The following is a 16,469-nucleotide window of genomic DNA, read 5'->3' as shown; positions in this document are numbered from 1 at the left end:
TATTGTGGATTACATATGACAATTTGAAATTTTGGTTCAGACTTTAGCAAGCATCATGGAACTTGACATGCTTGATTTGAATTCGCGGGCCACATAAAATGATGTGGCGGGCCAGATCTGGCCCCCGGGCCTGGACTTTGGCACATGTGAAAATATCAGCTAACAGAGAATAAAATGCTGCAAATTTGTCACCCTCATTCCGCACGTCTCAAGTATGTGAACCGAGCCGAAACTGTACTTTCGGCCATGATACAAACCATGTCACATTTCAGTTATTTGGTGAAGCACTTTCATTGTTTGGAGCGAATCGGGACAATGATGACAAGGTGTGTGTGTGTGCGTGTCTATAGTTGCTTAGTTTGATTAACTGTCTGGAATTGATCGTGTCATGTAGAGTGGACAGACACTAAGTGGGTGGTTTGGACAGACGTGGTTTCATGTAATGAACTATGTTGTGCAGCGGTGTGGTCACGTAGCACAACAAAGTGAGCTCAGTTGCCGCCATAATTACTGTTCCTCATTTGATTTAGATTCATGGCCAAGTGTTTTTCATCCAAATATTTACTGTAATTATGACTTAACTAACGCAATCAATTTTACTAATGGCGCTATTGAATCAATAATCAATATCAGCTATCTTGCGTTCTCAAAGAAAGAAACGTGACATTCAAAACAGTGTGCGGGGTTTAGCGACGTTAGCAAATCCATAGTGCAGCTGCTCAATACAAAACTGGGATTGAAACCGTAATTGGTGGCGGTTGAAAATTTTATTTCTGTCGCGCTCGAACACCAAACGACAATGAAACGCCAGGCATCCGAACATGCGACAGGCGGACAGTATGACACAAAGGCCACGGCGACACAGTTGTCTAATCCAAGCGCAGCCATTCTTATCGGGGTCCAGTGGATTAGATTGAGCCTCCTCACCATAGAATCCTTCCCAGCCAGACAGACACTCTGCGGCGGCTCAAGGGTCCCCCCGATCGATAGGCCGGGATTGATCCTGCTCTTGCTCGTCCTGCTGCGGGATTCACCTTTATTAGGGCTTCTTCTTCTCATCCCGTACTCAATCTCCCCTTCAACCCTTTCACTAAAACCACCTCGCAAGGCTCTCCGGACAACTTTGGTGAACAACAAATAGCGTCGATGACACTTTTAGCTGTACTTGAAAAGAAGTTATTAATATGGCCGCCAGCATGTGAACATCAGTGGATGGAATCAACTAACTAACCTCGTCTTTCTTGTCTCCGTCTCTACAGATGACTCGCCCCATCCAGGTGAAACCGGCCGACAGCGAGAGCCGTGGAGGTAACGACTTCTTTTTTGACCTCAGATAGGAAAGGTTTTCATTGCTGTTGATCTCGAGGATGATTTTGGGTTGTTTGAAAACGGCACATGGCATTTAAGGGGATTGTGACGCGACTGCATCGTGTGTGTCCGCTTTACGTTCCAATATTGCTAAACGATTTTCTTTCTTGCTGTTGCTTCCTCAATATTTGGTAAAAAAAAAAAAAAGAGTCCTTTGTATTTTGTTTTTAACTCCACTTTTCACCTGGCATGAACAGCAATAGACCAGCAGTATTCCAACATCAATTTCTCCACATAAAGGCGGCCGTTAAGTCAATGGTTGCTCCTGGACATGATTTATGGAAATATGTTAATTCGAGGACGTCAGAGGTGGCTGTTGTCACTCTGGTGACAAATTAGAGATGTTTGGCTTTTGGCGGAGTTGTACACTTTTTGGCATCCATTGGCCTATTTTCCTCATCTGCTGCATCGTGGCTCATCCTTTCATGGTTTCGCTCTGATCTAATCGATTCTCAATGCACACATTTTGTTGACTGCATCTGATTTTTAAATCTGTTATAATGTAACTCATTCCTTCTCTACCAAATTGGGGGAAAAAAAGCCCAAAATGGAATCCACGTCATCTTTTTTGGGGCTGCCTGTTTCATGGATTTAGAATAGAAAACATACTTTTTTTAAATTATTTTTTTTTCATCAAATCCCCACAGAGATTCTCTTAATCCTCATCGCGTTTCCGCCCGCAATGAGGTCATAAAGAATGAACGAGTCTGTCTTATTGCTGCGATGTAAAGCTGCGATGGAGTTTCCTGTTTGCCCAGATGGCGATGAAGCGCAATAGTGGAGTCGTGGCCGTGCAAAGTGCCAAGTTAAAAAACCCTCGCGCCACTCTGGTTGAATGTGTTGCGCGCCTTCGAATCATGAGCGTCAAAGCGCAGAGGGAAGAGGACTTGGGGGTGTGTGTGTGGGGGGGGGGGGATTGCGTGCTGCTTGGCAAACAATCAATAAATTTGCAGGGCGCTCGCCAAGATCCTCATTACTCGGGCTTAATTCTGTCGCCTTTGATCGCTCTTGTTTTTGGTGGAATGTATTTACTCCCAGGCGCGCATATATGCTAATGGGATTGAGGAGGCGTCCTTCAAAAAGTTAAGAAACATTGCTGTTATGTTTCTCCCCCCCCCACACACACACACACACACATAAATCTCTTGAACAGAGCAGTCTGCTTTTGTTGTTTAAAAAAAAAAAAGTCACAATGTTTTGTGGCTCCAGGAGAGAAAGTGAGAGAGAGTTTCGGAAGTGGAAAAGTGGCGGGGATAGAAACGCACGAGCAATGCCAAGCGCATCCAGCTGCCGTGCTGCACTTCTGAGGCTTTACCTCAAAACCCTCCACCGATTTGGTGCGAATTAGGACAGCTGGCGACTTGGCTGCCTGTCAAACAAAGGCTTCAAAGGATAGGACGACCTGGTAGAGAGTTGCTGGAAAGGCCAATAAAGCTCCGAGACAAAGTGCCTCCGTTACTTCCTCGCTTTCTTACCTTCACTCACCGTATAATAGGAGTGATTAGACAAGTCAAAGATTGATGCCCCCTGTAGCTCCATCGATTTAGCCATTGTGCCGCCGTGTGTCCACATTAACAATGACACTCAGCTGCCTCTTTACTTGCGTGCAAGCGGCCACTTTGAGAGTTCCCGCGACGCGCTGGTCACTCAGAGCAATGTTCACTTACTGACCGGCCTGAAGACCACACTGAGGGGAGTGAACATCCGCCAGGGGTGGGTGGAGATTGGGGGGCAGACATGAGGGTCGCACATCATCTTAAATGAACAAATCAGAGTGACACCGAAGGGAAAATCGATTCCGAGTTGTCTTATATTTCCAACTCTAACGAGCTATGGGCCGCTGAAATGGGCAAAATCCTGGCTTGGGAACTTTCTGACATCGTACAAGGATGCGGAGGATCCAGTTGGAAAGCTCCGCCCTATGAATGTGAGAGTGGAAGGGCAAGCATCTTTCTTTGTACAGCCTTTTTTTCCCAATAGTCAAGAACCATAGAGCACCACAATGACCCAAATCCTGCCTTTGACACTTAACTACATTGTAGAAAGAAGCGGGTCATGCACTAATACACTAATATATATATATATATATATATATATATATATATATATATATATATATATATATATATATATATATATATATATATATATATATATATTTTTTGGGGGGTAATCTTAATGGCCAAAATCTACCCATGGACACTTCCCAACAACATCGAAGGATTCGGGTTGGGACACATTTTGGATCACAATATTTTGTAAGTAATGCAGATATTATTAACTCATTCACTCCCAAAGACGTTTTTAAACGTCTTTTCAGACTTGGTCTAGATTTGGCTGATACTGAATGAGTTAACGGTGCATCACGACCTATCATCATATTTCATATCTTAAATTTGATTGGCCTAAAAAATTGCATGTGGTTCTCTAAGGAGCTCATGACAATGTGAGACTGCCCATACTCATACTTTTAGATGCCTTACCAAAAGGGTCTTCATGTTTTGTTTTTTGTTGTTGTTTTTTTTCACAATGGGAAAGTCCTTTCTACGAGGTCACGAGACAAAAAAACTTGATTCTATTGGCTTTCACTTAGCAGCATTTTCTGACACTAAGAAGTGTTGAATTAATTACCTCTTATGTGCTCTTGAGGGAGAGACACCAGGGTAGAGGCAGTCTGGACTGCTCTGGGCCACTCTTCTGGTCCAACAGGGGCGGCCTATTCCTCAGTGGATCACGTTATACTAATTAGTGACTTAATCTCATTAAGGGGAGGAAAGTTGAGATCACCTTCATTAGGGAAGACCTTTCCAATGTGGTTTTATACCGACTGGACTTAGGATCCCCCGGGATGTCTCGGAAGCCAAAGACCACACAGACCGCAATGTTTCTCTGCTTCGTGATGCGTTTCAAACCGAAATGGCCTGTCGCAACAATACGAGTTTCGGATGAAAGCAAAATTCCTTTTTAATATTTCATCACCCCCAAGACATTTAATTCAGAGTTGTTTTCATTCGGAGGGCGGGGGCGGAGGGGCGGAGGGGGAATCCCCCTGGCTTCCCCTTTATCTGACACCCAAAAAAAAAACCAAACAAACTGGTGAACCACGTAGCGCTACACAGAAACCTCAGAATGCGCAAAATCAAAGAAAAAAAAAATGTACGCTGGAGTAAATTCATCCAAACAGTCTGTCAGCTCCTGCTGCTGTTTAACAAAGACACACTGTGAAATGAATATTAATGGGCAATCACCTACCTAATCTAGCAGAACAACAGACGTTTCAGATTGAGCCACCGTAGTTGTAACACGCCTCAGACACCAACGATGCAAACCATCGAGGGGCACTGTTGTTGTTCGGGTGAGGCGGGGTGGTCTCGCTTCAAGGAGGCAACCGGGACCTGTCTCACCCGTTTTCTCCTCAGATGGACAATGAGCTAGATTGATTTTCCATCACGCGTGGCGCTGACAACCGGCACCGACTGCCGCTGATATTTCAGTTTTGAAAGACTGTTCAGAGCCTCCTCGGAGGGCTCGGCCGCGTTCACCCCCCGGAGAAATCAGCTTCAGCCGCTTTGATTTTCCCCCTAAACGCTTTGCTCTCCGCCATCACTAGCCCACGCTGTCCTTGCATCCAGATCTTTGGTTTAGATTGTCTTATTTTCACATTGTTTTAGTCCACCCTCAAGCTCTTACCTTGCAAAGGATGATTTGATGATCGTGTTTTGTGATCAAAATATGAAGGATAATTGGTGAGGCCAGCATACAGAAAAAGAAGCCAGCAGCACTTGTGTTATCTCCGATAGAGAGTGCAAGGACTCATGAAAACTTGCGGGCATGTGTTTGAACACGGCCAGAAAGTTTTAAAATCATGAAAGAATTGTAAAAAAGCTCACGAGGTACTTTGACCGTGGTCAACTTGGCCATCTTATGTTGAATAACCCGAGACGTGAGTTGGGTTTCGTTGGTGAAATATTTTTGGGAGGTGTGCCATGAGATTTTTTGAAACTGTATATATATGTGGGCCTTCGGTCAAAGGTTTGGAATGGCTGCTCTTGAGACTTTGAGATTGAATGATCTTTGACACTCTGGAGAAAGGTGTTTGAGAATTGCCAACTGGAAGCACACTGTAAAGCACAGGAGTCAAACTGAAGGCCCGGGGCCCATATTCTTTCCGAGCTACCTTTCTACTCCATCTTGCTCATATTACATTCAAAATGATCAAGATTTGAGTCAAAGGACGGTTCGGTGAGGAGAGAGGAGGATCAGGTTCTCTGTTCGCTAAGGCTCAGTTGGTGTTGCGGCGCGGGCTTGCTGAGCACAGCCAGAGCCACAGCCCACTGAGGTGGCCTGGATTAGAAACAGGCGCTGACATTCTGGAGGCGGGCCTGACACCCACTCAGCCGCCTCCACAAACAGGCAAACATACTGGACATCTCACATGCAAACATGCACACGGCCAGTGGCGTGGCCGCGTCACGTGGTAATTGGAACTCCGTGCGTTCGCATCGGGACATTTTCAGCATTGCGAATGTATTTCACCCTTTCAGGGACAGCGGTTACTACATTGGACATTTTATGATGTTATCAGGTTACAGAGTGCATGAAAGGATTAAAGACAAATGTATCACGAATAGTATCAGCAGTTTCTGCTTGAATTTTTCTAAACCAGCATTGTATAATTTGTATATTTACTCCGATGGAAGGACAATGATTTTTTTTTCTCTCGAGTTCACTGGGATGTGTTGGAAGAATGAGAGGAAGAAGCAGAGCGAGGTCCAATACATTAAAATGTAGAGCGAGAACAGGGATGCTGGGAAAAAAAGGCGTCAACATCAGCGGTGTCAAACATACAGCCCGCGGGCTGGAACCGGCCCCTAAGGAGGTTCAATCCGGCCCGCGGGATCATTTAAAAGTGAAAAAAATGCATTAAAGACAAAGAATGAATGTTTTAAAAAAAATGCAATTCATGGATTATACGCTAGGGGGCACACTGTTTTGATCACAGTCAAATGCAACATTGTTTTGATCGGGGAAAAAAACAGCAGTCTCAGTCTGTCATCGAGATGTACCCAACGCAGCAAATGATATGAAAGCGCCAATCAATGCTTCTTGAGACCAAAACAAAAAGCTGATATTTTGGTGATCATAGCACAGGATGGTATAATTTTCATGGTTCGGCCCACTTGACATCTACCGAGTTCGTATGTGGCCCACAATGTGAAATGAGTTTGACACCCCTGGTCTAGATTGTGAGAGCACCGGGTTACATGCTCGCCCGCTGTTCCGCGCGGTGTTTATTTATTTATTTAGATGATGAATTTATCTGGCATAAAAGACAACAGAGTGGTCCATGTATTAAACATTAGTGGTGTTCTTCCTTCTTCGAGAGACAAAGCTCAGTAATGAAGCAGGCAGGAAGGCCTCTAAGCTCCACTGATCTCCTCCACCAGTGGAGAGGGAGAGAAATTTGGTTCGAAGAAAAAAGAAAGAATGACGGAAAAGACAGATTGGCAAGAGTGGAGAGGCGAAGGAAGAGAATTTGTTCCGAGACATCTGAGGTTGAGAAAGATGGAGAGCAAAATAGAGTGGGGAAAAAGTGTGGCTGAAAAACCACCCAGGGAGGGGTGTTCGGCGCGGGCAAAAACCAAAATGCTGAACAGGAGTTCTTCTCCCTTTGGACACAAGAAAACTATAGATTAGCACTCACAATGTGCTTGGCTGGGCACAAATGGAGATATTCCAAATAACGGAGCATGTTCAGAGGTTGTCGGGATCAGGCTGAGCTAATCCGAATGCTACGGCAGGCGGCGGCCCCTTCGCCCAAATCCCCTCTGATACTCACAGAAACAATACTCAAACAGAACCTGAAAAGTCTGATAGCTTCAAAAAGCGTTCCCGGGCATTTCAGGTCATTTGATCTTTTCCAAGATGGACCTTGTCTGGGTTTTACTCGTTTATTGAGCTAGTCGGTTGAGGCTCCTGAAGGGCCGTATGGGTGATAGACAATGATAAGCACTTTTGCCCACGTTATTTTACTCTGTCAACTTCAGGTCTGGATTCTGGAATTGTTATAATTCACAATTAATCCACCGTATCCCTTTTCGTGCTAACTTATCCTTCAACTCAATATACTAATTCAGCGATTACTAGAGTGGACAGCCTAACATGTTATTAGATTACAGGTTGTCATTATTGGTGCATGAAAGAGTGAAGTAGCGATATACGAAACCACATATCAACCAGATCTTTTGCAAGGTGATGGTTTGAAATCCATTTTTTTTGTTTTTAAAACAATTCCCACATTCCAAAAACATGCGTGGCAGGCTGATTGAACACTCTAAATTGTCCCTCGGTGTGAGTGTGAGTGCGAATGGTTCTGTGTGCCCTGCGATTGGCTGGCAACCGATTCAGGGTGTCCCCCGCCTACTGCCCGGAGACGGCTGGGATGGGCTCCAGCACCCCCCGCGACCCTAGTGAGGATCAAGCGGCTCGGAAGATGAATGAATGAAAGAATGTTGTCATAGTACATGCTAATCTTTTAGTTAGGTAAATTCAGATTGCTCAAAGTGTGTTCAGTTACACTTTCCTAAAGGTTGTTATGTACCGTATTTTCCGCACTATAAGGCGCACCTAAAAGCATAAAAATCGGAGGCGCCTTATATATGGATCAATATTCTGATTTCTTGCACGGAGTAAATTACATGTTCTATAAGGTCTTTGTTACAGCTGTAGCGATTGTGAAAATGTGATATAAATAAAGCTATATTGTATTCCCTTTAGTGTAGCTCCATCTAGTGGATGCATAATGTAACCACAATCACTTTTGTAGCTTCTATTCTATGCCCCTTATAATGTGGTGAGCCCTATATATGAAAACAGTTTTAAAATAGGCCATTCATTGATGATGCACCTTATACTCCGAAGCGCCTTATAGTGCGGAAAATATGGTATTAGTACTGTGTTTTGTTCATTCATTCATTCATATTCCGAGCCGCTTCATCCTCATTAGGGTAGCGGGGGGTGCTGGAGCCTATTCCCAGCTGTCTTCGGGCAGTAGGCGGGGGACACCCTGAATCGGTTGCCAGCCAATCGCAGGGCACACATAGACGAACAACCATTCGCACCCACACTCACACCTCGGGACAATTTAGAGTGTTCAATCAGCCTTCCACGCATGTTTTTGGAATGTGGGAGGAAACCGGAGCACCCGGAGAAAACCCACGCAGGCCAGGGGAGAACATGCAAACTCCACACAGGGAGGCCGGAGCTGGAATCGAACCCGGGACCTCTGCAGTGTGAAGCCGACGTGCTAACCACTGGACTTACCGGGCCACCGTATTTTGTTCACGATACATTTAAATGGGGTGGCCCGGTGCTCGACTGGTTATCGTGTCGGCCTCGCAATGCAGAGGTGCGGGGTTCGATTCCGGCTGCGGCTTTCCTGTGTGGAGTTTACATGTTCTCCCCGTGCCCGTGTGGGTTTTCTCCGGGTACTCCAGTTTCCTGCCACATTCCAAAAGCATGCCTGGCAGGCTGTTTTAACGCACTAAATTGTCCCTAGGTGTGAGTGTGAGCGCTGATAGTTGTTCATCTATGTGCGCCCTTCAATTGGCCGGTTACCGGTTCAGGGTGTCCCCCGCCTACTACCCGAAGACAGCTGGGATAGGCTCCAGCACACCGCGACCCTTGTGAGGATAAGCGGATCAAAAAATGGATGGATATACTCTATTTAAATCTCTTCATTTCTATTAGTTTGTGTTCGTGTGACCAACGTTTGGCATGCAACCAATCCAAGTTTAGCTTGGATAGGCTCCAAATTACCAGTGCCTCTAATGTGGATAAGTGGGATACAACATGGATGGTTATATCGTTTGAGAGTCTCTCATTTGTCGGAAAAGTTACTGCTCGTCGAAAGTAGTGGTGGAGCAGCCACTTCTCATGTTAGCAGACTTGTGTGCAGTACCTGTCACAGTCACTTCATTTCTAACACGGACAAGGTTGCTTGAAATGTGAACCACGTTCTATTCATTGGCTTCTCAACTCATTCAGCTTGTAGACAAATGCACATTTACCATTTTCCGTTCTTATTTACCGCATCGGCTTTCAAGTGAATTGCGCTTTACAGCTCTATCTAAAGCCCTGGAGGGAGTAAAAAACTTTAAACTATATGAAGAGTCATTTGAGTTAAAGTAAAGTTGCAAGTCTTTCATGTGTCTTGTCAGGAGGTGGCGGGGGCGGGGGGGGCAGGTGAAGAACTGTAGATGTAAAAATCGGGGAGAGCAGCAGACAGAGCGGCCGGTATGATGAAATCATTTCTACAGGGATGCGCGTTGCTCCCGAGGCTCAGATTGTGCTGAGGCGGTAAGAGTTATGCAGAGTCAGTGGAAGGAGTCGCGCGCGATTCGCTAATACACCGGCGAGGTGGAGATCAATTAGCCTTATCTAACAAACTACTAATGATAATGCCAACGCCAAACTTGCTGACATGGCCAAGAACAACAAGAGAAAGCAGAGTGATGATGTCATGAGTTTTGGAAGTGGTTCGATGCAGTATTCCGTACTTTTTCCCTTTCTTTTTCTTTCTTGAACGACTATACAGAAACATCCAAAGTGAAACAAAGCCTGCTTGGTGAGGCTGGTTGACCTCTGGGTTTCCATAATATTGTAAAGTGAATTCATTTTTAGTAGGCCGCCGTTATTACCTTCGCTGGCAATATTTTCAGAAACATTGTTATTATATAATCAATCTACTTAAAAGTAAAAAAAAAAAGTACTTACTCCTTTAAAGTTGTGGTGTATGCAGACCTTTCCTGACCACTCGTCATTTTCATTCATGTTCCCAAATGAAATGTCACATAAAAGGTGCTCAAGTTGTTTCATTGTGGGGGAGGCCTGACTCATGCCAGATTCCAAAGTGTGTTCTTCGTAGCAAAAAACTGAAATGGCAAAAAACAGTTTTGAGCTAAATTGTATCTCCACAATCGAGTACTAAATAGTTTGCCAAATTTAATACTTATCTAAAAACAAATATTATATATTTACAAACAAGTCTCTAAAGTCCCTTCACAGGGTCTTCAAATTTAACTCTCAGAATCAGACGTTGACAGAAATACAGACAGGAGAAACACTCAAACAAGGTATGTTCGAGTAATAAACAAAAGACTGGCCGGATAAAACAAGATGGCCGACACCTCCATGACACAACGAGGCATGACGGCGTCTACTCAATCCCTACAAGAAAGCATTTATGAAAGCATGTGAAAAGAATGCGCTCAATTTTAAGGTAGTTTAATTATACGCAAACTGAGCGGCATGAAAACTGGGCCCAAACCCCCCCCCCCCCCATAATCACCACTTCAGGTGTGTTGATTTTTAGCGACTCCACTGTGGATTGCTTTCACGTCACATGCGATGAGCACACAGAGGCAAGCGGCAGAAGGCGTCACGTGATCGAACGCATAAAAAAATAGTTAAAGTTAACAACCATTTTGACATTTTAAGCTTCATAATTTTTTTCCCCCCCAAGATACGATTTCACGATGCACAAACGTTGTCGTTCTCGCTTTTCCTTCTGCGCAAGTCAGTCTTTTTTTTTTTTTCAAAGACAAGCACATTCCTGAGGACGGGCTCCACTCGGATCAGCAAAGGTTACCCTTGTACACAGAAAGGAAAGGTCAGGAACCGTGTTTAGAGGTTTCCTGTCGCCGGGAGGCAACTCCAGTTTGGAGACCGCCTTGGAGCAGGAATCCAAGCGGGCAGCAAGGAAGCGGCGACGCGGGGGCAGATAGGGACGGTCGGGCCGGAGATGGCGGCGCTGGAAGGAAAGTGAGCCGAGGACGGACGGCAAGGTTATCCAGTCAGCCGCCGCCTCTCAGCCCCTCCGCTGTCACCCTTAATAACACCCTCTCCCTTATCACCCTGACAATCACCTTGAGAAACAAACTCCTCCTTCAAAGAAGCCGGTGGGATGAGACGATGGGCAGCGCGGACCGGCTCGTCCCGTTGGTTTCATTACGGCCGTCCCAACTCTTTGGGGACAAACAAGAGTGTGGATCAATTTGGGGCTCAATTGTGGTCACTTTATCATTCCATTTTTTTTCTCTTGTTCTCTGTGAACCCCTTAAACCCGGCAAAGAAGTGAATTGATGTGTAGCAGTTGTGACCGCGATGGCTGCCGTTATCCTGCGCCGTGCGCCGCAGTGCACTTTTGTGAAATGCTTTTGAGAAACAACCCATGATAGAAGAGCCCCACTTCTGTCTTTCCACTTACTTGTCTATTGGTCTCTTTGTGTCTCCACAAGTCCATTTATCTATCTGGCGCTCTGTCCGTTCATTTAGCTATCAATTTATTTATTTGATATTTTATCTGTCTTTCTAACCACTGTAATCGTAAATTATTTTTAACATGACGTACAGTGGGAACTCTACTTACGAAATTAATTGGTTCTGGAAGAAATTTCTTCACGAGAAAAGTTTGGAAGTAGAGACGCGTTTTCCATGTAAATGCCCTAATTCGTTCCAAGGACATTTGCTTTTGTCAGCTTTTAACAATCCTTCGAAAATGTCCAAAGCAAACATCAGCATAGTGAGCGATCGCTTTTTCTGGGGATTCACATTTACGTAAAACTATCGGAACACCTCGTGGCCCGAGGGGCGAATGACGAGGACGCTGCATAAACACATATCTATCTACACAAATGCGGTTGAGGTCCTTCTTAGTCAATGGGATGCCAGGAAAAAGCTCGGTAATAGCCAATGGAAGAGCAGCTATAAGTATCTTGCGTTCAGGAAACTCAGAGCTGCGAGTAGCAAACCATACTGTATTTTCACTTTTCGCATCTTGACATTTGTTTCGAAACAAGAGGCAATATTTTCCTGTTGAGACGTTTCGCAACTTGAACATTTCAACATGAAGAGACGTTCGGAAGTAGAGGTACCATCGTTTCTGGTAAAATCACACCAGGCTGGATTTGTTTGCAACTTTCAAGCCATATTCTTTCCTGAAAATTGAAACAGAGCAGGATACCAGTCTCCGATTGTACAATATATGAAATAGTACTTCAAAGGGGGCACTTTTTCTCATGGTGGTGTCTTTTCTACAAATGGATTTGCAATATGGTATTGCTGATTTGCTGGCCACATTCAAGCAAGAACTAATGGGAACAATGGGAACCGGGTCACTGTAATTTTGTGTGTGCGCGTGTGTGTGTGTGTGTGTGTGTGTGTGTGTGTGTGTGTGTATGTACCATGTCTGTGTATGGTCTCTTTTGGCTGATTAGAGATGACCTGGAGGAGGTCAAACAAGGACTCTGATTGGACATTGTGGCCCAGGCAATGTCTTCCAAATCACCGCAATCACCCTTTTGTGCCTTCTCGATGCTTAATGACTCCACTTCATAAGAAAGTAGAGTGGTCATCAAGCAGTGCCACGCACACACACACACACTTGTGGAGAGGTCAGGCTTGGCAGATCGGGTGGGGCGCTGCAAGCCTCAGAGCAGGGAGAGCACGTCCACCAACAGATGGGAAGACATTAAAGCACACACGTGCATTAACTATGATGAGGAGAATTTACAGTCGGTGTAACTAGCCCACACACACCCCTCTTCAAATGCCAGCATTTCGTAATTTAAAAACTGAGAGCAAGAAAAATCATTACAAAATGTTCCCCGCCATTAACGCTTTCTTTGCTTTCTTGCAAATGTGTGAAGGTTTTATTGTAACACATTGACTGGTATATGGAACGGTTCATAATTACCTCCCATCTTGACGATGAAAACCATAACCGTAAAGCTTTATATTCAAATAAATACACATACATGAAAGAATAGACTCAAATATATCTGTTGTCAGCGGATCTGCAAAGTTGTGAAGCAAAATTATGTTAATAGTTGACTTTCATTTAATCCCCCTTGAAACATTAAGTACAAAGTGGACATTTGTGTTGAGACTTACAGGTGAGGTGATGCATTTGTGATGAGCGTCACCGACTTCACGTCGTCTTTAGTAGACGTCGCCATCAAATGATGACATCAAGCACCTATCCTCTCATGACTCCAAAACATTTCTACCTCTTCCCCCATCAATGGAATTCTCATTGATGATCACTCGCAGCTGACGTTTGTCAAACTAAACATACAGCAAAACCCAAAAAATAATTGTTCACAGTTACTGGGAAAAAATTTCACAGAATTAGAATAGCCTTGGCTAAAGAGCCACATGCTGCTTCACCAAGACATTATATGAATCTGGCTGCTCTGGAAAATTTCCATTCCAAAACATTCTCATTGGTTGCTTTGCTGTGTACTTTTTAGCCGAACAGACTTGAAATGCTGTTGATGATGCTAAAATATGTCATATGATACAGTATTGTCTCATCTAAATCTGTAAACGGCATGTTTGCCACTACACCAAACAGGTGGGTAATTGGATATTTTTGAGTGGCTTCGAAATGTTAGGCGGGCCCAGTCAGAGCGGATTGTGTCTGATCCGGTGCGGGTAGAATTCACTGGCCTAATTGTGAGACCTTTGCCCACTGCGCTCCATGTGGAAAGAACATGTTCTGTGTGTTCACGGCGAGAGGCCAAAGTGCATCACGAGCGCGGCTTTCCAGTAAAACTGACAAGAGATGACCACAAAATATGTTTTGACAGTTTCGCAAGCTGCATGTTTTAATGCATAAAAATGATAAACTCCCAGCTGGATTGTTATGTTGTGCAGGCTGTTAGATCACACAACAAGAGACAAATAGTGTTTTGGAACATAGATAATGAGAAAGAAAAAAACAACAACAACAAGCAGAGCTGCTTTCACCTCCGGGTGCGCACAGAAATAAACGTCTCTTTCTCCTACCAGCAGGCAACGTATGCATGCACCGCTGTCACTTTTTATTTATCCAAAGTGGAACAGTGCAATCTCACTCTCAAAATAGTGGACTTGTCGAAGGGGGGGGGGGGGGGGGGGGAGAATGTAACATCGCAACATGACGTCTTCCAGGTGGATGCAAATGCCAAAATATAAAATCCAAATTTTACCCTTTAGGGCCGTATGGATGGCAGAATGAGATGGTGGCGTTTGTTTATGGGAGGCAGCTATAAACAACATGCAGTAGCAGAGAATAGAACATATTTGAATTGCATTTGAATACTATTAACTCTGCTGCTTTTGTCCTGATACGAAATGTAATTCAAGAGCAGAAATGAAAATAGGCCAATTAAAGAGTTTAGGGGTCTCGGTAAAGCTAAAAATGCCATTGCCGTTGAATGATTGTGTTAAAACGTGAAAAGACACTAAAAAAGAGATTTAAAGGGACATGTGGAAATGGGACTTTTTAATTGCTTTTCCTCTGAGACGATCCAAAAATGGACCAGATGGTGATACGAGTCTCACAAATGTAGACTCAGACAAACGACGGTACAAAAAAATGCTTATTTATTGAAAAACTAACGACCGACAGAGTATAAACAGAAAGCACCAGCGACACAAAACTAGGAAAAGCGACTATGAACAAGACGCTCGCAAACGGCAAGGTAATTTTGCAAGCCGAAATTACACAACATGAAACGGAAAAATGACACGAAGCTTAAGTAGTTCAAGAATAACAAGAATTCTGAATAATACAAGAAAGCTATCGAAACAAGAGTGGATATAACAACAAACGAGGCGTCGAGAAATTTTTTCTTGAGCAAAAAGCACGCAAGGTCAATAATCCGACAGTGACTCGGCAGCTTGGCAGCTCCTTAAATAAATCGGAAGCTTTGATTGGTGCAAAATCAGACAACCATGTTTTTTTTGTTTGTTTGTTTTTCTTCGAGTTTCCTATGTCAACAAATGTCTCTTTTAAACCAGACATTCACATTTTGGCCATACCGTTACTGCTTTCCAGTGACGTATACATTGTGGAAATCGGGTAATATTTGGTTAAGATGTGCATATTTGAAGATCAGGAATAAAATTAACTGGAGAAAGTCGCCATTAAAGTCGGTGTAATGTAATTATTAGAAACGCTAAGCTAGTTAGAAGCCGGTTTTCAGCGGATGGAGTACTGCCTCACTTTGGCTCATCTGCGTAATGACGGAGTTCCGAATTCAATCGTGGGGCTGTTTTTTGTTTGTCTCGAGGGATTAAGTTAAGAAATTCCCATCAATTCCAACTGGGAAGTGATTTTTCCTTATTTTTCTGGTGTTTGAATGAGAAATCTGGAAATCGATCATTTTCACGTCGTCGAGCTCAAAATTGGTGCCAGGTGACTTCAACAGTTGTAATTTTTTACTTGTCAATGCGAGCCAGACAAGACGGTCGTTGACGTACCAAGATGTAGCGTGTTATGTGCCATTAGAGTGCGCACGTGCATGCGTGTTTGTGTGTTGTGGGACATCAACGCTGCTTCACTAGGCACCAAATAGAGGCTTTTAAATTAGGCCCGTGTCTCACCTGCCGCCGCCATCTCACCTGTGGGGACGACAAATAGCGCCGCGTGCATGCTTACGCCTTCATGATTACGCACCCACCGGCTGTCAAACCAGCACTGGGGTAATGGGGAGGAGAATTTGTCCTTCCGTGGCGGAAGACAAACTGATTGGAACCATCAAAGGTGTCGTGAATGAAGGGCAAAAGAGTTGCACGTGATTGTTTGGATTAGCATTTCACATTGAATCCATCTTAGATTGGATTCTGATTTTGAAATCTTGAAATAGACGCCGAAAAAATATGACATCGACACAAATTCAAATCCGTTGCGAACCAAATCAGCAGCACCAAAAACAAGAGTGAACATGATTTTAGATGAATTGAAGGAATGCAAAATCTTACCGCATGAAGAGCACTTCAGTGGTCCTCTTGTTTTATTTTTTTGTTTTTTGTTTTGACTATCCATCTTATCTCCTTACTCTCCAACCTGCACACGTGCATGACGGTTGTGTGGCCTTGCTGGCCAGACATTTTGCCGCTCCACAGAGCGTTATCGCCCGGCAACGGCCGCAGACAAGCGAGTCTGTAAATAGACAGCGTCATTTCGATTGATTAGTGGGCCAGGAGACTCCGACTGGTGTTCACTCCACATTGTTTTGTGCATTCATGTTTATGTTCCAGACAGCCCTGTGATT

General features: G+C 44.2%; 1 protein-coding gene and 1 long non-coding RNA gene across 6 annotated transcripts in view; both read left to right on the top strand.

Moving 5' to 3' along the window:
• Positions 1 to 16,469, top strand: part of LOC127605429 (uncharacterized) — a 249,819-nt gene that overhangs the window by 140,767 nt on the left and 92,583 nt on the right. The window lies entirely within an intron of this gene.
• Positions 1 to 16,469, top strand: part of celf5a (cugbp, Elav-like family member 5a) — a 235,405-nt gene that overhangs the window by 132,973 nt on the left and 85,963 nt on the right. For all 5 annotated transcript variants that reach the window (XM_052072850.1, XM_052072851.1, XM_052072852.1 and 2 more), the window contains exon 3: positions 1,260 to 1,308. In XM_052072850.1, the coding sequence (XP_051928810.1) occupies positions 1,260 to 1,308 (49 nt within the window). The remainder of the gene's footprint in view (positions 1 to 1,259; positions 1,309 to 16,469) is intronic.

This window comes from Hippocampus zosterae, chromosome 8, assembly GCF_025434085.1.
Source record: "Hippocampus zosterae strain Florida chromosome 8, ASM2543408v3, whole genome shotgun sequence".
In the NCBI taxonomy this organism is placed as follows: domain Eukaryota; kingdom Metazoa; phylum Chordata; class Actinopteri; order Syngnathiformes; family Syngnathidae; genus Hippocampus; species Hippocampus zosterae.
Note: the sequence above shows the minus strand (reverse complement) of the source record. Positions and strands in the feature narration are given on the sequence as shown.